Genomic DNA, 23,686 nt, shown 5'->3' on the forward strand with positions numbered 1-23,686 from the left:
CAACCCAGGAGGGCCCTGAAAAGGGGACTGGCAGCAGGGAAGAGCCTGGCCTTTGGACTTGGACCTCAAATCCTGGCTCCACCACTTAGGTAACCTTGGGCAAGTCACTGGACCTGTCCAGACCTCGGCTTTCTCATTTATAAAATGGTGGTTATGATGCCTGCCTGATGGGGAGCTGTGAGGAGTGACAGCTTTCGCTGAGCATGCACCACTGCCCCGTTATAGGCACAGTCTTTCTTCCTTGCAGGACAGCCCTGTTAGGTGGTACCATTCTCACCACCCTCGTTTTTTGTTTTTTCTTTCCTTTATTTTTCTTTCAGTTTTATTGAGATATAATTGACATACAGTACTACAGAAGTTGGAGGTGCAGAGCAGAATGACTTATATTTTGTGAAAGTATTAGCAAACAATTTTTTCTAATTTAATAAACACTTTATATAGCAGTTGGTAACCTCCATTTAAAACATGTTAAATTTACCAAACATAACATTACCTGAAATGGGCTGTGAAACCCTCAGTATTATTTGGTGCTCTGAAACTTTTTACATAAACCACAGTTGGGGGAGTGCTGATTCATGAGACAAATTCTGCTCTTTTCTTCTTTTCTCTTACTCCACTGTCACCTCCAAGACATGTTAGACTGGAGGCTGAGCTCTCCCTGCCATGGGGAGGCAGAGGAGGCGGCCTCACGGAGAACAGGGACTGGGACAAGGGTCGGCAATAGATGCCTCAAAGACGTGAAACATCTGACTTGGATTAGGAGGCTTCTCAGGAGGATGAAATGAAAGGGTTGTTCTGAAGCCGGAGCGCCTCTCCCCATCCCTTGTCCCATCTTACGATGACAGTTCTGAGGGGTTGGTCTGGAATACGCATAGATGGTGGGGACTGGGGGACAGTGCAGGCCTGGACTGGGCTCAGGTGGGGTGAGTCAGGTAGAGTCTGGGTGTCAGTGCTTAGCACTGGTCAGGTGTCCTTCCAGTCATCTGGTGTGCCTGTTTGTATCCAAGTCCAGTTGTACTTGGAAGAGGATGGAGACTGTGGACCACTCCATAGATCAGGCCTCTGAGTATCCTCGGGGGATAAAAAGGACGTGAGTCTTACTTTTTTTTTTTTTCACCACCCTCATTTTAGGCAGTGCAGGAAACTGAGGCTCAAAGAGGTGAATTCATTCCTTAGCTCAACCTGCTTCCAACACAGACAACCTGCCTTCACAGTCCAAGGGTATTCACACCACAATACTAGAGTAACTCCTGCCAAATGAGATAATAACCCTCACTATCCCCATTTTACAGATAAGAGGCTCCAAGAGATGAATGTAATTAAAGGAAAGTGATGAACATACATCCAGCACACGCTAAGAGCTCAAGGAAGGGTGAGACGACGAAATCCGATTTCCCATGGCAGAAAACGGGCACCCAGACAGACGGGGTGTCTCCCCTTTCTCTAGGGGCAGCATGGGCCCCTGGGTCAGAGGACTGACCTTCCTTTAGAGAGCAATCTGGAATTATCACTACAATTGTGAGTGTGCAATTCCACTTCTGGAAAGACACCAAGAAAACAGAAGGCAAGGACAAAGATGGTCACTGTAGCATTGCCAGTAACAGTAAAAACCTGGGAACCTCCCTAACAGCCCCTACAAGGAGAACAGTTAAGAAACTATAATTCCTTCGTTTTATGTAATGCTAGGCATTGGATAAAAAGGACAAGATGGTTCTCCACAAAATGATAAAGATCTTTAAGACGTGCTCTAGAGTTGAGCACAAAAAGCAATCTGAGGAGGGATTTGTTTTGGACGATGCCTCTCCTATATTAGCACATAACACTACCACATATTTCACAAAGGGACATACATAGATACACAGATAAGCATCTGATAACTGGTAATCCCTGAGACTCTGGCCTTAGGTGTCAATTTTTTCTTTATTGTATATTAATGTTACCTGATACATACGAAAGTTTATGTGTACTATACTAGGTATAAAGCATACTGCACCAAACATCTGTGGGCTCACCATGCAAGTACTTAACTCGCCAATAGTTTGTACACACCCACCTGTCCCCCACCTCATGTCCTTGCTTCCCTGCTTCCATCCCAGCTACAGAGAACCACCATGATACCTTTTGTATTGATCATTTCTTTGCTTTTTTAAAAAATACGCAATATTACCACATATATATATATATATTTAAACTGTATTTAGCATAGTGTTACTTAGTTTGTTAACTCAAAAAAATTATCTCACTGTCGTCTTCTGGAATTCTATTTTTTCCCCTCTCTCTCAATATTATGTTTCCAGGATGTATCCATTCATTCCATTACATATAACACGTTCATTCATTTCCACAGTTGTAAACAATTCTGTGATGTGAATGTATCACCATATATTTATCCATCCTCCTGTCAATGGCCATTTAGGTAGTTTTTAGTGTTTGCTATTTTGCAACTGCAGCCAAGAGCATTCATACATTTCTCCTGGGTTTATACTCATGGGAGGGTTTGCTGGGTCAGGCGTGCCAATGTTCGGATTTGAGGGATAACCTCCAACTGCCTCCCAGGAAGTCGGCCTCTCTGTTAAGGTTTCCACCTTGTGCTTCACTTGACTTTGAAGGTGCCCCGCCTGGCGGGGCCGGCCTCGCCCACCTCCGCACCCCGCGACTGCCAGCCACCCACCCGGAAGCGTGCGCCCGCTCACCTTTGTTCTCCTGCTTGAGCTCCTCCTGCAGCAGGTCCGTTTGCCGGTTGCCCAGCACGAAGGCAAGGAAGGAGAGGATGAGGGCGTTGAGGATGCCGATGATGGCCAGGATGTACGCCCAGCGCACCGAACAGTCCCCCAGGGAGTACTTCCCGGTCTTGGCCCCACACATGTCCCGGATCGTCTCGGCGTCCCAGCCGTCGGGGAAGATCATGCAGCCCAGCACAAGGCACAGAGCTGAGGGGGCGCCAGGCCGAGCCCACCGCCAGGGTCAGGAAGGAAGAGAGAAGGGGAAGATTACTTCCCAGAGCCTGAGGACCACCAGGAGGCCCCCTGAGGCTGGGCCCCGCTCCCCCGCACCTCCCATCAACCCAAGAGCTTATGAACCACCTCCTGTGGATCCAGAAACTCTACACCCTGGGTGGGCCTCATGCCTTGGGGAGCAGAAACTTTCCAAAACAATGCCACCTCCTGCCCCCATCAAATCAACTCCTCCTCCGGGAAGGCTTCCTGGAAATAGGAGAAAATAGCAAACCAGGGTCACCTCCTTCAGCTCCCTTTAGCGTCTTGGCCATGCTTACCCTCTCCCATCCTCACCATTCTTTATTTTTTATTTTTGTCATTTACTCAACAAATTTTTATTGAGAGCCATTTTCCGGGCTCAGTAGGCCACCTCCAGCTGAGACCTTCCCCTCCTGGCAGAGAGTTTATGACTATGTCCACTGGCTTTATGTTGCCTTTTTTAGTGCCTGACAGTCCGCCAGTTACTGTTACTGTGTCTGAGACCTGAGGTCACCACAAGGCTCAGGTTGGGGCAGAGGGGCCCTTGACCCCCCGCCAGGCCCACAGGTGCTTAACCTGGGTTTTAGATGACAGTGATGACAAAGTGGGAGTGGCGGTCAGTTCTGCCCACTGTCTAGGAGGCACATCTCGTTCGTTGCCAGGATGGGGAGGGGGACACCTGGCTTTGCCATCTCTTTCCCTCATCTACCGTACGAGGAAGTGCTCCCCACAGCACAGACTCTTCCCTGCCTCGAGTTCTGCCTCCTCTGGCCTCACTCCGACCTTCTAACAGGACAGTCCTTCCACACTCCCCTAGGGTGTGCTCCTTATACTGACACAGGGCGCCCCTGACAGCACTGTGATCTTACACACTCAAACACACACACACACACACACACACACACGTTGGAGCAGGCCTTCCTCCCCTCTCCAAAGCGCTCGCCTTCTCCAAGACAATTCTTAGCTCAAGTGAAAGACACCTCTAATAAATGGCTGGGGAAAAGAGCTCGTGGCAAAGGGAATGGCAAATGCAAAAAGGCCCTGAGGCAAGAATGAGCTTGGTGAGTTAAAGAATTCAACAAGTTTGAAGATGCCCTTTAGATACCCAAATGGAGAAGGAAACTCAGGGAGAAATCAGGGCTGGGGATATAAATGTGGGAGCTGTGGGCATGTAAATCCCTAGGACGGGACGTTATGGAAACTGAAGAGAAGGCCCAGGACGGAGCCCAGGGGCGCTCTAGCAATTATGGGGTGGGAAGAGAGGAGGAGCCTACGGAGAGGGCTTGACCCAGCCAGCCACCTTCCCATATTTCCCTAACATTCTTCAGGACCCTCCAGGACCCTCCAGGACCCGGGAGAGGGGAGGAGGGTCAAATGCCAGGGATGGGGGAGTGGGAGACGAGGCGCCTAAGTTCTTCACATCTGCAGGGTCCTTTGAGGAGGGCGGGGGAGGCTGCACTCCCAGCTCCCCGTCCTCGGCCCTGAATCTCCAGCTTGAGGCAGGGGTGAGGAAAGAGCCTGGGAGGGGCAAAACCCACCCAGTCCCTCCTCCTCTCCCCGTACAGTGTTTCCTCTCCTGCCCAGAGCATCCCCGTCACCATGGAAACCGCAGCAGTAGCCTGCAGGTGGTCCTCCTCCCTCTGCAAGCTCAGCGTTCAAAGAGGTTTTCTCCCGGAGCTCTGCGCCTGCACGTTTTCTCTGTCTCGCTGCCTCATCACTTACGTGTCTCTCTAGTCGTGTGTCTCCATTCCTTTCTCTTCTCCACCCTTTTCATCTTTTTTTGCCTCTCTCTCCACACCCCTCCCCCTCTCTCTCCAGCTAGTCTATACAGTGCTTAATCCTCAGTCTTGACCCTCCCTCTTCCCTTCTCTCCTTAGATCTCAGCATCTGACATTCATTCAACACCCCTCCTCTTCTCTCTGCCTTTTCTTGCTTGTCTTCCTTCCCTTTATCTATCCCCTCGCCCTTTCCTCTCTCTGCCTCTCCCTTCATATATTCCACAAATAAATTCTGAGTGTCTTCTATGTGTCAGGCACTATGCAGGGTGCTGGGGACACTGCCAGTCACGGTTTCTTGTCCTCAGGAGCGGAGGTGTGTGGAGACGAATCAAATCAAATCAACACACAAATAGAATATTTATACATGTCAGGGAGCGACTGGAAGGAGACCCAGGATGACAGGGCACTCAGAGAAGGCGTTGGGGCGGGGGTGGGGGGGACCTCTCTCTCCATCTCTCACTCACTCTCTCTGCCTCCTTTACTCTGCAGTGTTTTAGGTGGTGGCTATGGGGCCCCAGAGGCTGCTCTAGGAACTACAAACACCCAGCAGTAAAGCAAGTGGAGAAAAGCCAATCAGACAGGTTTCCTGAGACCTGCGGCAGGAGAGGAAGGGACCTCTAGGGACAGCATAGACCAGGTAGGTGATCAAGAGGCTCAACGATCAGGAGGTGGAATAACTAGAGACAAGGCAGCCTTCAGCATCCCTGTGTGCTGGAAGAGGAAACCATGGCTGAGGTCTCTGGAGTCCAAGTTCAAGTCTCTTGGAAATAATGAGCCGGCTGAAGAGCCACCTGCTATAAGGCATAGACACAGGTGCAGGGTGCAGGGTGGGGTAAGTGGGGTGCCTTGTGGGATGTACAGCATCACCCCTAGCTTCTACCCACCACCCACAGTCATAGTGATAAAAAAAAAAAGTCTCAAGCCACTGTCAAATGTCCCCTTGGGGGCAAAGATGTCCCTGGTTGAGAACCGCTGGTCTAGGGGAAGGGGCCTTCGGATGGGGCACCGATATCCAGTCACCCTAGAGTCTGCTGACTTCCCAAGCAGCCAGGTGGTGTTGGACAAATTTAAGATTAATAATATTACTGTTATTAATAATATAATAACGATAACAAATAGTATTGAGTGCTTAACCATATGCCAGGGTGTGAAGCTCCTAACATGCATGATCTCATTTAATCCTATAACTAACCTGAGGCTCAGAAGAACTAAGTCGTATCGTATCCATGTCACACAGCTAGGAGGTGGCGGGCTCTGTATTCACACCCAGACAGGTCTTTACTGAATGTTTCTCTCTGAATAGACTCACTTTTTCTTTGGCCGTGCCACGCGGCTTGTGGGATCTTAGTTCCCCAACCAACCAGGGACTGAACCCAGGCCCTCAGCAGTAAAAGCGGAGTTCCAACTACTGGACCGCCAGGGAATTCCACAGACTCACTTTTTAACTGAGAGGCATTTACTGTAAAAGTAAGCTTTATATCACCATCAAAGAAAAGGAAACCAGGATCATTTACCATAGATAGAAGGCAACTATAACCATAAGTATAGTAAAAACAAAACATTGTTCTTAGGTTCTAGCTGGACGCTTTTACCTGCCAAATGATCTGAGACACCTCAGAGCACCTTAAAAAGGAAGGAAATCCTGACACATGCTACAACGTGGAGGAATCTGGAGGACATTATGCTAAATTATATGAGCCAGTCACAAAAGGTCAAATATTGTATGATTCCACGTATAGGAGGAGCCAAGAGCAGTCAGATTCCTAGAGGCGGAAAGTAGAATGCTGGTTGTCAGGGACTGGGGGCGGGGCATGGGGAGTTAGTGTTTAATGGGGACAGAGTTCTGCGTGTGAAAAGAGTTGTGGGGACAGATGGTGAGGGTGGTTGCACAACAGGGTGAATGTTCTTAATGGCACAGAACTGGACATCTAAGAATGGGTAAAATGGTAAATTTTATGTTATGTGTACTTTACCAAAAAAAAAAAAAAAAGAGAAAGAGGAAGGAAGGGAGGGAGGAAAGGGAACACAGAAAATGACACGACGTATTTTCCTCACGGATGTGTATGTAAATGCACACAAAAAGATCAGGAAAAATAGAAATTACGTTCATAATAATGGTGGCCTCTGGGCAGGGAGTGGGTGGGGACTTTAGCCTGTTTGTAATGCTTCAGCTTTTCACGGAGTGAATGTATTCATGTATTACTCATAAAATTAAAAAAAACATAATTTAAAATATTGGTTTTTCAAAGAATATACATACGTAAGCTTGCATGTCTATAAACATTTCTGGAAGAATACAGAAGCAACTTAATGATGGGAACCTCTGAAACACTGCCTGGGGTGGAGGAGGAAAGGAGGGAGACACTTTTTATTCTCTGCCCTCCTGTACTGTTGGAAAGTGTTTAACATTTGCATATATTACTTTTATGATAAAAATGATAATGTTACGTCCAGTCCTTTGCCACCTATGTCTGGCCATGAAATCCTCTTACACTTTTAAAATATAATTAAGCAACTAAAGGAAAGTTAAAAGGAAAAACAATACTTGAGTTTGGGGAATGAACCCAGGATGAGACTAAAAAAGTGATGAAGTTAAGAGAAAATATACAATATACGTGGGTGCTTGTGTCCTTTAAAGCTTGTGGTGTAAATGTGTCTTTATGTAAAGCTTTTTAATTATGCATTTTATGCTTAGCTATTTTAATAGAGTTTCATTATGACACCATGACACTATCCTCAAGGGACATACACTGAGCCGATCACTCCTAAAGGGAGGGCTTTGTTTATGCTCAGCTGTCCCCTCCATGCCTGATGCACCCCGGCTGCTACCCATTACTAGGGGGTCAGATTGGATGTCCCCCAGGGCTTTCTGTCCCTGAGCAGACTCCAAAGAGGCTTGATATGGACTGAACTGTGTCCCCATAAAAGTCATATTTTGAAGCCGTAACCTCCAATGTGAGAGTATTTGTGGAAGGGGCCTTGGGGAGGTAATTAGGGTTAGATGAGGTCATGAGAGTGAGGCCCCATGATGGGATTAGTGCTCTTATAAGAAGAGATACCAGAGAGCTTGCTCTCTCCCTGCACCTGCCACCTGACGACACAGCAAGAAGGTGGCCGTCTGCAAGCCAAGAAGAGGACTCTCACCAGAACCAGACCATGCTGGTCTGGAATTCTAGGTCTTGGAATTCTAGTTTCCTGAACTATGGGACAATAAATGTAAGCCACCCAGGCTATGGTATTTTGTTATGGCAGCTACACGCAACAACTTGGATGCCCCTTAGAGTCATAACATTGGGGGAAAAAGTGACTTCATTTATATAACATTCACACTGATAACCCTGCTTACTTCTAAGGAGGGGACTGAGGAGCCAAGGATAGGACAGGATGGAGACCTTGCACTGCTAACCTGCTACACCTTTTGAATTCAGGACCACGTGAATAAGTTACCTACTGAAACCTTAAGGCAGGTGGGAGTTGATCACTAATAAGTGACTATGGCCAGAGATTTTTTCACTCACTTGGAATGAAATAATTAAAGCAACAAAGAACTGCAATGCACAAGCCAAATGGAGCTCACAGAAATAATGAATTAATCACAAAAAAACCCATAAAACTGAAAATCTCTAGACCCCTTTTGACTGAGCTTGCCAATTTCTAGGAATTTATTCTAAGAAAATGCTCAAGGATCTGCTCTAAGATTTAGCTATGAGGATGTCTATCACATCTTTATTTGCAAGAAAGAGAAGAAGGAATAGAGCAGGAAAAGAAGGGAGGAAGAGAGGGAGAAATAATAAAAGAAGGAAGGAAAGAAAGAAGCAACTAATTATCCAACAACACAGGAATATTCTTTCATACCATGGAATACTACTCCCCTATTAAACTATACTGAGGAAGATTTAATGATACAGAAAATACTTATGATATGTTAGGTTTCAAAAGGATGTGAAAAATAATGTACAATATAATTTCATTTTGGGAAGAAATACTTACATAGTTATAGCAAATAGTTACATAAAATTTACCACATCAGGAACTATGCTAAGTATCTTACACACATTACTTCATTTAATCCCCACAACACTCTGTGGAGTAGGTACTATTATTTTCTTCTTTTTACAGTTGAGGACACAGAGGCACAGAGAGGTCATCCAAGTTATCCAAAGTCACACAGCTGGTAAGTTACAGAACCAGGATCTGAACCCAGACAGTCTGGCTCCAGAGCCTGCTCATAACCAGTACTCCATACTGTTACGACTTCAGACCAACAGTTAAGTTGACTGTTTCTGGGAAAGTGAGATTATGTGTGTAATCTTGGTCATCTACATTCTCCAATCTTTGTACAAAGAACAACGATAATTTTACGAAGCTGTAAAAAGTCCTAGAAAAGGTGAGATATAGAGAAGCAGTATAGCACAGAATGCACGGATGGCTGCTCGTATCCTGTATCTTCTATGAGTCCCTTCCTCACATTTAGGAAGGTTTTTCTAGAAAGAACCAGGCTGACTTGGGGGCTGAGGGAAGCCCGGAGAACGACCTGTGTCGGCACCACGACCACAGCTTTCCAAGGGAGCGCCTCCCCAGGCCTGGTGCACTAGGGGGCTGTAGGGAGACACCCCCCACACACACACCCTAAGAAGGAGGTTGTCCTCATGTCCCTCCCACCAGCTCTGTCCTGCCCCCCAGGGCAGGGGCTTATTGTACAAGGGAGACCAGACCTCTCCTAACAGTCAACCCCGCCCACTGGATTTGAAGATCCAGGCCCAATCTTAGTGCCTCCATTAGCTGGGGAGCTCGGAGGGGACGGGACTCTCGTGCCTGGGCTCCCTACACCCCATCCAGCACCCAGATTACGGGAACACCCTGACTCCTCCATTTCCCTCACCCCCAGTCCAGTCCACTTGCAAGGCCGACTGTCTTGACCTCCAAAAATATCTCGGACTGACCTCTTTTCTCCATCTCCACTGCCACCATCTGTCCAAGCTGCCATGATCTCCCTCCTGGAAGCCCGCAGTGGCCTCCTAACTAGTTTCTCTGCTCTCATCCTTGCCCCATCGTCTGTTCTCCACTCAGCATCCAGAGTGAGCCGTCGAAAGCAGATGGTGCCACTCCCCTGCTCAATACCCTTCAAAAGCTTCCCACTACGCTCAGGATAAGCCCTGACGCCTGGTCCTGGCCTGTGTGACCCACAGGCTCACCCCACTTTCCCCCACGCCATTCGGCCTCTCGATCCGTACACTCCAGCCACCCTGGGCCTCCCTTCTAACCCTAACCCTAACAACATTTCTAGTTCAGCGCCCCCTGGAGGGCTTGGCACTGACTGTTCCCTCTCCCTGGGACACTTCCTCCAAGCCATTCAGTCCCGGCTCGTGGTTCCTGATCTTGAGAAGACTACTGTTTAGTAGGGGGACTGTTAGGAACACAAATAATTGTATCTGTTGTCACAGATGCTGTTATGGAGAGATGGGACGCCCATCACTTTGTGTGGTAATTCTTTGGGAACAGTATTTACTCCACCAGCCCTGGGCCCAGCCTGCATGGAGCCCACACACAGCCTCTTGACAACCTTTGAATGCGCTGCATCCCCCGCTACCCTGGCTCGGCTCTGCCACACTCATCTCAAGGGCTCGGTCAGAAAGCTCCCGCCGCTCTCCCCGCATCCTGCCTCACTCCTCCAGTCTGGCCCAGGCCCACCACGCAGGCGGCTCTGTCCCTTCCGCGTCCCTCTGGCTCCTCCAGGCAGCCGTCCTTTCTCAAGGCTGTCCTTCTCAGTTTCCCTGTTGCTAATCTGAGCAGCTGCTCTGGCGCCTCTCTCCAAGCCGCCTTTTCTGGCTCCTCCTCGACCTGCATCTTAAAGGTTGGTGTTTCGAGGCTGTCTCCTCTTTTCCCTCTACACGCTCTCCCCGGGCAATTTCACCCACACTCAGACTGACATCTAACATCTCCAGCTGAGACCTCTTTCCTCGGTTCGAGGCCAGATAGTCAACAGCTGGTCAGAGCCCTCCTCCTGTGGGTCTCATAGGGACCGCAAATTCAGCATTTCCCAGACTGAGCGGATCTCCCTGCTGTGTCCTTTGGGAATGTCATTCCAAGACCAAATCGTTCAACGAGAGGACCCTGCGTCACCTGCAAGGCCTGCCTGTCCTCACCCCACCCCACACACACACACCTACTGGGATCCTAAATAGGTCTCCAGTTTTCTCCTCCTCCCGTGCCCCGGCCTCAGCCCCTCTCACCTGGACCACTGCCACTGCTTTCCCCCCAGGCTCCTGGTCTCCCATCAGGCCTCCATCAGTCCCTTCCCTGCAGCAACTGCCCAAGTCACCTTTCTTTTCCTTTTTTAAAAATTTATTTATTTTTGGCTGCACTGGGTCTTCGTTGCTGCTCGCAGGCTTTCTCTAGTTGCCGTGAGCGGGCTTCTCATTGTGGTGGCTTCTCTTGTTCGGAGCACGGGCTCTAGGCACGCGGGCTTCAGTAGTTGTGACGTGTGGGCTCAGTAGTTGCGGCTCACGGGCTCTAGAGTGCAGGCTCAGTAGTTGTGGCGCACGGGCTTCGTTGCTCCGTGGCATGTGGGATCGTCCCGGACCAGGGCTCGAACCCGTGTCCCCTGCATTGGCAGGCGGATTCTTAACCACTGCGCCACCAGGGAAGTCCCCAAGTCATCTTTCTAAACCCACATCTGGCCCTGGTCATTCCCATGCCTACAAGTAATTGCCCATAACCTAAGAATAAGACCCCAGACTTCAAGGCCCAACTTTCAGAGCTCCCCTGCTTTTCCAGGTGTATTTCCCAGTTCTCCCCACTTTTCAACCTTTCCTCCCTGGTTGTAGCACAGACCATGGAATGTTGGAACCAAAGGGTTATGACGAAAGTCACACGACAGCTAATAACAATTGCTGTTTGGCAAATTGGGTTTCCTTTGTGCCAGGGTGTGTACACACATTCTCAATCAATCCTTTAACTGCCCCATGAGCTAGTTACTATTATGGTCCCCATTTCATAGAGGAGGAAACTTAGAGTCAGAAATTGTATAACCTTCCAAAGGACACTTAGTTGGTAATGCCACACTCAGGATTCAAATTCAGGTTGGCTGACTGCTGAACGTGCTGCCTCCAAAGGAGCGGGTGGTGGAGCTAGGACTTAAATCAGAGCTTATCATTCAGGGACTTCCCTGGCGGTCCAGTGGTTAAGACTCCACGCTCCCAATGCAGGGAGCACAGGTTCGATCCCTAGTCAGGGAACTAAGAGCCCATAGGCCGCACTGCACGGCCAAAAAAAAAAAAAAAGAAAAGAGCTCATCATTCATTCATTCAATAGACACTTATTAAGCACCTACTATGTGCCAACCCAGACTCCTGATCCAGGGCTCTCCTTATGCCATTAAACGGCTCTGGGATAAAAGGTTGATAATGATGAATAACATGAAATGGAATGAAAAGAATAAGACAAAAATAAGAGGCTGTCAGAATAAGAACAGTTCAGCCCTCATCCTCTCGACACCTCCAGCCCATCCTCTCTACCAACAACCAGATCTATGATTCCCCCCCGCCCCCACTCAAAACACTCCAAGGCCATTCTAGGTATTATACTACACTCAGGAGGCATATAGGAGGGAACTGATGATGTGCTTACGTTGAGAAAAAACAAATTTCACCATGAGGAAAACATCCATAGACAAAGTCAAAAGATAAACTGGGAGACAATATTTGTAACATATCACAAAGAGCTAGCTCTTTTAATTTATAAAGAGTTCTTACAAATCAGAGGAAAAATACCATTAGCTTGGTAGAAAAATATTTCTGAACTGACAGTTTACAGAAAACATACAGGTACACCTTGGAGATATTGCGGGTGCAGTTCCAGACCTCCACAATAAAGCAAATATCACAATAAAGCGAATGACACAAATTTTTTTTTGGCTTCCCAGTGCATATAAAAGTTATGTTTACACTATACTATAGCCTATTAAGTGTGCAATAGCATTATGTCTAAAAAAATGTACAAACTTAAAATACTTTATAGCTAAAAAAATGCCAAAACAATTACAAAGATCACAGATCACCCATAACAAATATAACAATGAAAAAGTATGAAATATTGTGAGAATTACCAAAATGTGACACAGAGACACAAAGTGTAGCAAATGCTATTTGGAAAAATGGCACCGATAGACTTGCTCAACACAGGGTTGCCTCAAACCTTCAATTTGTTTAAAAAAAAAAAAAAAGGCAATATCTGTGAGGTGTACTAAAGTGAACTGCAATAAAATAAGGTCGGCCTGTATATATAAAAGATGCTCGACCTCATTCATAAAAGAAAGACACATTACTATCATAACAGAGTACTTTTTCCCATCAGTTTGGCAAAAATAAAATATTTGATAACACAGTTGGCAAGAATGCGGGGAAACAGGTACCCTCGTACATTGTTGCTGGAAATGTAACTCTGCATAACTTCCACGGAGGGGACCTGACTGGATCTGTCAAAATTGTAAACATAAAGACCATTTAATCCAGCAATTCCACTCTAGGTCTTTATGTTATCCTTATACTTACATATGTATCAAATTATATACATCATCCACTGAAACACTGCGATAGCAAGATATTGTAAATAACTTAAATATTGATGACATAAAAGATGACACATCCACTCAAAAGTATATTATGCAGCTCTTAAGAAAAAAGCAGCTCTCTGTACACTGATCTGGAACAATCTCCAAGATGTGTTGTTGAATTTAAAAAGCAAGACAAACCAAGTGTTTAGTATGCTACCATTTGTGGTGGTTTATAAATATGTCCACAACTTTTTAAATATACTTCCTTTCAAGAGGAGGAGCTGAATTCTCCTCCCCTTGAATGTGGGCTGGATTTAGTAACTCACTTCTAACAATAGAGTGTGGCAGAAGTGGTCTGTGATATCTGAGATTAGAACATAAAAGGCATTTGCTACGACAAAGGAGGCAAGAATGTACAATGGAGAAAAGACAGTCTCTTCAGCAAGGGGTGCTGGGAAAACTGGACCACTGCATATAAGTTAGTGACATTAGAACACTCCCTCACAGCATACACAAAAATAAACTCAAAATGGCTTAAAGACCTATATATAAGACACGACACCATAAAATCTTAGAAGAGAACATAGGCAAAAGGTTCTCTGACATAAATCATAGCAATATTTCTTAGATCAGTCTCCCAAGGCAAAAGAAACCATCAACAGAATGAAAAGACAACCTACAGAATGGGAGAAAGTATTTGCAAACCATGTAACTGACAAGGGGTTAATATCCAAAATATATAAACAGCTCATACAACTCGATAGCAAAGGAACCAAATAATCCAATTTTAAAATGGGTGGAACACATAAATAGACATTTCTCTGAAAAAAGACATACAGATGGCCAACAGGCATGTGAAAAGACGCTCAACATCACTAATTATTAGAGAAATGCAAATCAAAACTACAATGAGGTACCACCTCACACTGGTCAGAACGGCCATCATTAAAAAGTCCACAAACAACAAATGCTGGAGAGGGTGTGGAGAAAAGGGAACCCTCCTACACTGTTGGTGGGAATGTAAATTGTTGCAGCCACTACAGAGAACCGTACAGAGATTCCTTAAAAAAGAAAAAATAGAGGGCTTCCCTGGTGGCGCAGTGGTTGAGAGACTGCCTGCCGATGCAGGGGACACGGGTTCGTGCCCCAGTCCGGGAAGATCCCACATGCCGCGGAGCGGCTGGGTCCGTGAGCCATGGCCGCTGAGCTTGCGCGTCCAGAGCCTGTGCTCCGCAACGGGAGAGGCCGCAACAGTAAGAGGCCCGCGTACTGCAAAAAAAAAGAAAAAGAAAAAAAAAGAAAAAATAGAGCCACCATATGATCGAGCAATTCCACTCCTGGACATATATCCAGAAAAGATGAAAAAGATGTGGTATATATATGCAATGGAATATTACTCAGCCATAAAAAAGAATGAAATATTGCCATTTGCAGCAACATGGATGGACCTAGAGAATATAATACAAAGTGAAGGAAGTCAGACAGAGAAAGACAAATATTATATGATATCACTTACATGTGGAATCGAAAAATAATACAAATGAATCTATATACAAAACAGAAACAGGCTCACAACTAGAAAACCAATTTATGGTTACCAAAGGGGAAAGGGAGGGGGGGAGAGGGATAAATTAGGAGGATGGGATTAACGGATAGAAACTACTACAATACATAAAATAGATAAGCAACAAGGATTTACTGTATAACACAGGAAACTATATTCAATATCTTGTAATAACCTACAATCTGAGAAATATATGTATATAACTCATTTTGTTGTACATGTGAAACTAACACAATATTGTAAATCAACTATACTTCAATTAAAAAAAAAAAAGGCAGTGGGATGGCCAAAACAATCATGAAAAAGAACAAAGTTGGAGGACTCACACTTCCTGATTTGAAAACTCACTACAAAGCAACAGTAATCAAGACAGACTGTTACTGGCATAAGGATAGACATACAGATCAATGGAACAGAAGTGAAAGTCCAGAAATTAACCCATGGTTAATTGATTTTTGGCAAGGGTGCCAAGACTATTCAGTTGAGAAAGAACACTGTTTTCAATAAACGGTGCAGGGACAACTGGAGAGCCACATTCAAAAGAATGAAGTTGAACTCTTACTTTACACCATATACAAAAATTAACTCAAATGGATGAGAGCCCTAAGTGTAAAAACTAAAACTATAAAACGCTTAGAGGAAAACAGAGGTAAATTTTTGTAACCTTGGGTTTGGCAATGGATTCTTAGAAATGACATCAAAAGTACAAGCAACAACAACAAAAAGATAAACTGGACTTTGTGTAAATTTAAAACTTTTGTGCTTCAAAGAACACCATCAGGAAAGTGAAAAGACAGCCATAGAACGGAAGAAAATATTTGCAAATCATATATCTGATAAGGGACTTATAACAAGAGTCTAAAGAACGCTTACAACTCAATAGTAAAAAGAAAAATAATCCAATTTTTAAATGGGCAAAGGGGAAGGGAATGAGGGGAGGAAAGAAATAGGTGAGACAGATTAAAAGGTACAAACTCCCAGTTGCAAAATAAATGAGTCGTGGCTATGAAATGTACAGTGTAGAGAGTACAGTCAATAAATATATGTTTATATGGTAACATACAGTAACTAGACTCATCATGGTGATCATTTTGAAATATATAGAAATATCAAATCACTGTGTTGTATGATAGGAACTAACAGTGTTTATGATAGGAACTAACAGTGTTGTAGGTCAATTATACTTCAAAAAAAAAAAAAAGAAAAAGAGAACAGACTTGTGGTTACCAGAGGTGGGGGTAGGGGGAGAGACAACTGGATGAAGGTGGTCAAAAAGTACAAACTTCCAGTTACAAGGTAAATAAGTGCTAGGGATGTCATGTACAGCATCAAAAATATAATTACCACCTCCGTATGTTATATATGAAAGCTGTTAAGAGAGTAAATCCTCAGAGTTCTCATCACACACAAAAATTTTCTATTTTTTTAATTTTGTATCTATATAAGATGATGGATGTTCACTAAGCCAAATTATGCTGTACACCTGAAACTTATACAGTGCTGTATGTCAACTGTATCTCAATAAAACTGGAAGAAAAAAATGGGCAAAGGATCTGAATAGGTGTTTCTCCAAAGAAGGTATATAAATGGCCAACAAGCGCCTGAAAAGATGCTTAACATCACTAATCATTAGGGAAATGGAAATCAAAACCACGAGTTACCAGTTCACACCCAGGAGGATGGCTGTAATCCAAAAGTCAGATAATAACATAAGTGTTGATGAGGATATGACTAAGCACCTTCACACACTGCCGGTGGGAAAGTAAAATGGTACTGCCCCTTTGGAGTACAATCTGACAGTTCTTCAAAACGTTAGAGTTGCCACCTGAGCCAGCAATTAGACTCTCGGGAATATATCCAAGGGAAATGAAAACATGTGTCCACACAAAAACTTGTACACAAGCGTTCACAGCAACATTATTCATAATAGCCAAAAGGTGGAGACAATCCAAGTGGCCATCAGCTGATGACTGGATAAACAAAATGCAGTATATCCATACAATGGAATATTATTCAGCTGTAAAAAGGAATGAAGTATTGACCCATGCTGCAACATGAATGAACCTTGAAAACATTATGCTAAGTGAAAGATGCCAATCACAAAGACCACATATTATATGGTTCCGTGTATACAAAATGTCCAGAACAGGCTTAATAGACAGAAAGTAAGTTAGTGGCTGCTTAGAGGACAGAGAAGATGGGCATGGTAGGCTTAAGGGGAGACAGCGAAAGGATAGATATAAGGCGTCTTGAGGTTATGTAAATATCTTAAAATTGATTGTGGTAATGGTTACACAACTCTGTAAATATACTAAAAACTACTGAATTGTACACTTTATATGTGTGAATTGTGTGGCATATGATTTAAATCTCAATAAAGCTATTACCAAAGAAGCGGGGGGTGGGCATCATACCTTCTTATTGCTCTCTCTCAGAGCACTCATTCTGAGGTCTCCTCCAGCCGACCCCAGCTAAGGTCTTGGGTGCAACTTCATGAGACACCTCAAGCCAGAACTACCCATCTAAGCACTCCCAAATTCCTGTGACTCACAGAAACAGAGATAATAAATGCTTGTTGCTTTCAGCCACTAAGTGTTGGGGTAATCTGCTATGCAGCCATAGATAACTAATATACCATTTATTTTTTTAAAATATAGTTTGAATTTGCTTGTATATTTATGGGATTTCTTGGAAAGGATACTCAAGAAATGGTAAAAGTGGTTGCCCCTGGGAGGAGACTTCTGGGAGGGTCACTGAGAAATGAGAGCAGGGAGGAGACTTACATCTGATTAAACACCATTTTATCTTTTGAACTTTGTTTCACGTGCATGTATTAACTTTTCCGAAAAGTAAGTGAAAGTCTGGAAAAATTTTTAAAGATTAAAAAAAAAAAAGTCAACAACTATCTGCTGCTTATAGATAAAGTCTAAACTCCTGACCATGGCTTAGAAGGCATCCGCAGTCCAGCCCCTCTCCACCTTCCCAGTCTCAGCTCTCACCTCCCCTTGTGCGAATTGTTTGTGGTGCCCAAAACACACCAGGCTATTTCCCTCCTCCACACCTTCAATCATACTGTCTCTTCTGCCTGGTTCCCCTTCTCATCCTTTAAGACTCAGCTCAAATGCCGTTACTTTTTGGAAGACTTCTCTGGCTGTCCTTAATGTGTCAGAAGTGTGTGCCCCCAAGATACCCTTGCATGATTCAATCATTTCATATGTCATCCCATAGTGTGATGATCCAATTTCTTTCCTGCCTCTCCCATTAGACTATGAGCTTCCGGGGAGCGAGGACTCTTACTCAGGATTCCCTGAGCCTAGCATAGCCTGACACACAGAGGAGGCTGTCAGTAAAGGACTGATGTGAGAAAGAAAGGAAGGGAATAGGGAGAGAAGGAGCAAAGCAAAAAAATGCAAGAAGGGAGGGAGGGAAGGAAAGTGGAAGGCAGGAAAGAAGGAAGGAAGGGGGAATTGGGGGAGCAAGAAAATGAGGGAGGGAAGAGTGGGAGAAAAAAAAAAAGAGTGGGAGGAAAGAAATTCCCCCAATGTGCTCAGCAGTCTCATCACATTCAACAGAGACTCACTGGATGAATAAAATCCCAAACCAAATCTGAAACATAAGCCAAGGAAGCGGGGAGGGATGTGGATGCATATTCTAGGCTGTAGTGACACTGCTGCTCCTACCTCAGAGACCGCTGATGATTTAGGACACACATCTGGGAGGCTGGAAGATGCTCACCTCTGGCGCACCAACCAGCCCCTGCTGCCACCTCCACCATCAGTCTCCCCCCAGCTCCCACTATATCTCACACGTGCTGTTTGCCACAGTGATTCTAGCACTGGGCAGTGCCTGACACATAGTAGGCTCTCGACACTGACTAAATGTGGTCAGAATCACCTCCCTTCTGTGGATAGAGGAGTCTCACTTTGTGAGCATGGCCTTGTCTCTTCTCTCTGGGACTCAGTTTCGTTATCTGTACAACAAGGGAGTTGAGCCAGCTGATTGGTAAGACCCTTCCCAGCTGACGGTCTATGACTTCTTAAGGCCTTTGATCATCTCAGCAAGTCCAAAGTCTTTCACCTGAGTAGCAAGGACCCCTCACAAGCTACTCTTCACTCAGACTATGTCACAAGAATAACAGTGACCATTTACTGATTGTTCACACTGTATACCAGGAACCACACTCAGCATTTCAGCCCCATGGTTTCATTTCTTTCTTTCCATCACCTCTGAAGTAGGTACAATAATCACCTCCATTTTACAGATAAGGGAACTGAGGCTCAGAGAGGAAACCCACTTATCCAAGGGACACAGCTGGGAAGTGGCAAAGTGGGAATTCTAAGTCCTCCACCACTTCCCCACACTGCCCGCTCGGACCCTCGACCAGGCTTCCAGTCTGAGTCTCTACTCCAGCCAGCAACCTCCCCTTGGCTAACCTCACTCAGCCCACAGGTAAACACTGAGTACATACACCTGACAGTTGTAACTTGTAATCTGTGTATTCACGTCCTGTGTTTCAGTTCAGGGCTAAAAAACAGGTTCTAGATCCATTTAGACTCATGTGAAGTTTCAGCTCCTTCTTTCACTAGATGTGTGACCTTTGGACAAGTCATTTTAACAGATGAACAGTAAATGACATAACGAATGTGAAAGTGTCTAGCACCCGAAAATGGGAAAGACCAGGTAAAGAGTAGCAGAGATATCCTGAGAAGCCTTGAAAACCTGACCCCTGGGACTTCCCTGTTGGCGCAGTGGTTAAGAATCCTCCTGCCAATGCAGGGGACACGGGTCTGAGCCCTGGTCCGGGAGGATCCCACGTGCCGCGGAGCAACTAAGCCCGTGCACCACAACTACTGAGCCCGCATGCCACAACTACTGACGCATACACGCCTAGAGCCCATGTTCCTCAACAAGAGAAGCCACCGCAATGAGAAGCGCGTGCACCGCAACGAAGAGTAGCCCCCGCTCGCCACAACTAGCAGAAGCCCACACACAACAACAAAGACCAAACACAGCCAAAAATTAATTAATTTTTTTAAAAAAGAAAAGCTGACCCCTAACTCCACAAAGAGCCACCTGAGTCTCCCAGCCTACTTAGCATTCGACTCTTCTGGCAAATTCATCCTGTCTCTATTCCCATCCTGAATGTTCCTTTATAAATCCTTGGGCTTTCTAGTTAGACAGACTGAGTTACAATTCTGGCTCCACCACTTACCCCCTGTATGACCTTGGACAAATGACTCTTTCAGAGGCTCAGTGTTCTCATCTATGAAATACTCATAGTGGTACCTACCCCATAGGATTTTTGTGAGGATTCAATGACAGTATGCATGTAAATGTTTAGCATATGGTCAAGCATATAGTAAAGGCTCAGAAAATGTTAACTATTTTTTTCCTGATTATTAACAGTGGTAGTAGCTTCGAACCGCCTGCTGATTAAATCCAAATTTTTTGACCCAGTACTCAGAGCCTTGCACACTGTAGCCCCATCATTCCTTCCTGGCCTCTTTCACTGCTGCTCCCCTACGTGGATGCCACACTCAAGCCAGATGTGGCCCTCTCCCCTCTGTGTCTCTCCGTCCATGATCTTCCTCTCCATTCAGAATGCTCTCTCGCAACTCACATCTGTCCACACCCAGCCCCACTCAAGCTTCACCTCCCAACTAAGGCGGTATCCTCCTCAATTGCCCTGGGCTTCCACAGCACCTAAAGCTGAGCACGTATTAGTGCTCAGACTGTCCAGGATGAGGCCTCTGTCTGCACTTGTCTAACCCACAGTAGCCCTCTTCCAGTGGTGACACCCGATTTCCCTTTGTGGGAATTTATCTTTCTCCCCTATCAGTTCATGTGTCCCAGGAATGGGTATGTGGCCGAGACCTTAGACAGTCACACTGATTAATTAAGAGGTAGACACTTGACCAAAGCTAGACAATCAGAATCAGCCCTGGAACTTTTGCTGGAACCATTGAATAAAAGCTCTTTTTTATTCCACAGGCATCGCTAAGCTGAAGCAATGTAAATTCAGAGCTGCTGGTAGCCTTACTTATAACCTTCAAGAGAGAAGTGAATTTAAAAGTGCGCCAACACAGAGGAACCAGGAAATGGAGATTGACTGATTTTTTTTAATATTTATTTATTTATTTGGCGGCACTGGCACTCGGGATATTCGTTGCTGCATGCAAACTCTTAGTTGCAGCACGTGGGATCTAGTTCCCGACCAGGGATCAAACCCAGGCCCCCTGCATAGATAGGGTGTGCGGAGTCTTAGCCACTGGACCACCAGGGAAGTCCCAAGAGACTGATTTTTTTTTTGGAGTATAATTGCTTTACAATGTTGTGTTAGTTTCTGCTTTATAACAAAGTGAATCAGCTATATGTATACATATATCCCCATATCCCCTCCCTCTTGCCTCTCCCTCCCACCCTCCCTATCCCACCCCTCTAAGTGGTCACACAGCACCGAGCTGATCTCCCTGTGCGATGCAGCTGCTTCCCACTAGCTAGCTATTTTACATTTGGTATTGTATATATGTCGATGCTACTGAGAGACTGGTTTTTAATGACGTTATTTGAGCATCTGGATCCATCCGTGCCTGAAGCCAGTGCTCTTGACTTTTAATGTATGTGAGCCAAAAACACTACCCTCTTTACCTTATTTTATTTTATTTTATTTTTTCCAGTACGCGGGCCTCTCACTGTTGTGGCCTCTCCCGTTGCGGAGCACAGGCTCCGGACACGCAGGCTCTGTGGCCATGGCTCATGGGCCCAGCCGCTCTGCAGCATGTGGGATCTTCCCAGACCAGGGCACGAACCCGTGTCCCCTGCATCTGCAGGCAGACTCTCAACCACTGCGCCACCAGGGAAGCCCTTTATCTTATTTTAATTTACTTAAGTCAGCTTGAGTTGGGTTTCTGTCACTTTTCACTGAAAGACTGCTGACCAGTATAGTGATTCACCTAGATGGTAAGCTTCCTGAGAGCAGGGATTGCCCACATGCTGCATGGCATGGCCAATAAACAGCTTGAGTAAATGTTCACTTGAACAAGAACCATACAACAGGCATTCTCTCCTTTTTTTTTTTTTTTCTGTCTGCACTGCATGGCATGCGGGATCTTAGTTTCCCAACCAGGGATCAAACCTGTGCCCCCTGCAGTGGACGCACAGAGTCTTAACCACTGGACCACCAGGGAAGTCCTTCTAATTTTATCCGATACAAATAAGGCCCTCTGCTTCTCTGCAGTTTCTCTGAGGATGACTGATTTCTCACTTTCTGAGTGGAATGATCTTGGTGAAAGAGTTATTCTAGGAACCCCACAGGCCTGAAAGAGATACTTTAAATCCACTAATCTGACTGATTAGTCCCCCATTGTACAGATGAGAAAACTGAGATTTAAGCTAAAAAGTGGTTGCTTAACACTACATGGTGAGTCACAGGCAGAATTAACTAAGACAACCCTCCCCCACCAGCGCAATCCCATGACTTGCAGTCTAGTGCTCTGGCCTCTGCCCCTTTCTTTTTTTTTTTTATAAATTTATTTATTTTTATTTATTTATTTTTGGCTGCGTTGGGTCTTTGTTGCTGCGCTTGGGCTTTCTCTAGTTGCGGTGAGTAGGGGCTACTCTTCATTGTGGTGCGCAGGCTTCTTATTGAAGTGGCTTCTCTGGTTGCGGAGCACGGGCTCCAGGCGCACAGGCTTCAGTAGTTGTGGCACGTGGGCTCAGTAGTTGTGGCGCACGTGTTTAGTTGCTCCACGGCATGTGGGATCTTCCCAGACCAGGGCTCAAACCCGTGTCCCCTGAATTGGCAGGCAGATCCTTAACCATTGTGCCACCAGGGAATCCCCTGACCTCTGCCCTTTATTAAGCAAAGTAAGTCAGTCACTTAGCCAGAGCTCAGAAATCTCTAAGTAAAATACAATGAACTGCTCAACTCTGATAACTGCCCTTAGGGGTGGGGCGAAACACAAGGGAAAGAGCACTGGACCAGGAGTCATGACTAGTTTACTCTATTACTGGCTGTGTGACTTTGGGTAAGACCTTTATGTCTCTAGGCTCAGTTTCCTCTCTCTATAATGGGGGTGGAGGAAGGCAGGGTTTGAAGGAGCTGATTCCTAAGATCCCTGAAATTCTATATTTACATGAGGGTTGTTGAATAGTTCATCAAATCCCCAAGATTAAACCCACATGGATTACAGAGAATTGGATGGATTACAGCGAACTGGAAGGCCAAGAGGTCAGTAACCCATCTGCAGACTACAAATCAAGGTTCAGGATATGGGAGTTCCAGCTGAGCGTATATTCTTTCCAGCTCGCCTTTTAAGAGTAGAATGGAAATCACCTTCTGGGTACTGATAAATATGGAGATATGCCCCACATCCTACAGTTCTCCTTTCTCACTTTCTCCAAAATCTTAAAAGACCTCCATCTAAGTCAATTGGAGCAAGCCCACTAGAATGTCCACACTGAATAAATGCTGCCTTCTGCAAGGTAGTCCTTTTGGGAGTTTGAACAATCTTCCAACGGGCCAGAAATTCCTCCCAGCATTTGTAACAGTCCTCTTGGGGAAGCAAACCAGCCTCATGATTTTGCCCTCATACCTTGGCTTTCATCTCAAGTGACAGTTCTCATCTTGACCACCCATTGTGTTTTCTTCTTTTTTAATTTTTTAAATTAATTTATTTATTTGGTTGTGCTGAGTCTTAGTTGCAGCAGGCGGGCTCCTTAGTTGTGGCTGGTGTGCTCCTTAGTTGTGGCATGCGAACTCTTAGTTGCAGCACGCATGTGGGATCTAGTTCCCTGACCAGGGATTGAACCCGGG

General features: G+C 45.5%; 1 protein-coding gene across 3 annotated transcripts in view; it reads right to left on the bottom strand.

Moving 5' to 3' along the window:
• Window positions 1-23,686, bottom strand: part of LHFPL4 (LHFPL tetraspan subfamily member 4) — a 32,098-nt gene that overhangs the window by 5,112 nt on the left and 3,300 nt on the right. The window contains exons 3-4 of one of the 3 annotated variants that reach the window (XM_060022995.1): window positions 2,694-2,930; window positions 458-1,071 (exon numbers count right to left, since the gene is read on the bottom strand). In XM_060022995.1, the coding sequence (XP_059878978.1) occupies window positions 1,055-1,071; window positions 2,694-2,930 (254 nt within the window). In that variant the 3' untranslated portion in view covers window positions 458-1,054. Of the gene's footprint in view, window positions 1-457; window positions 1,072-2,505; window positions 2,931-23,686 lie in introns of those variants that run through there. The other 2 variants (XM_060022994.1, XM_060022993.1) reach the window with 2 other exon arrangements.

Source organism: Delphinus delphis, chromosome 10 (genome assembly GCF_949987515.2).
Source record: "Delphinus delphis chromosome 10, mDelDel1.2, whole genome shotgun sequence".
NCBI classification, from domain to species: Eukaryota; Metazoa; Chordata; class Mammalia; order Artiodactyla; family Delphinidae; genus Delphinus; species Delphinus delphis.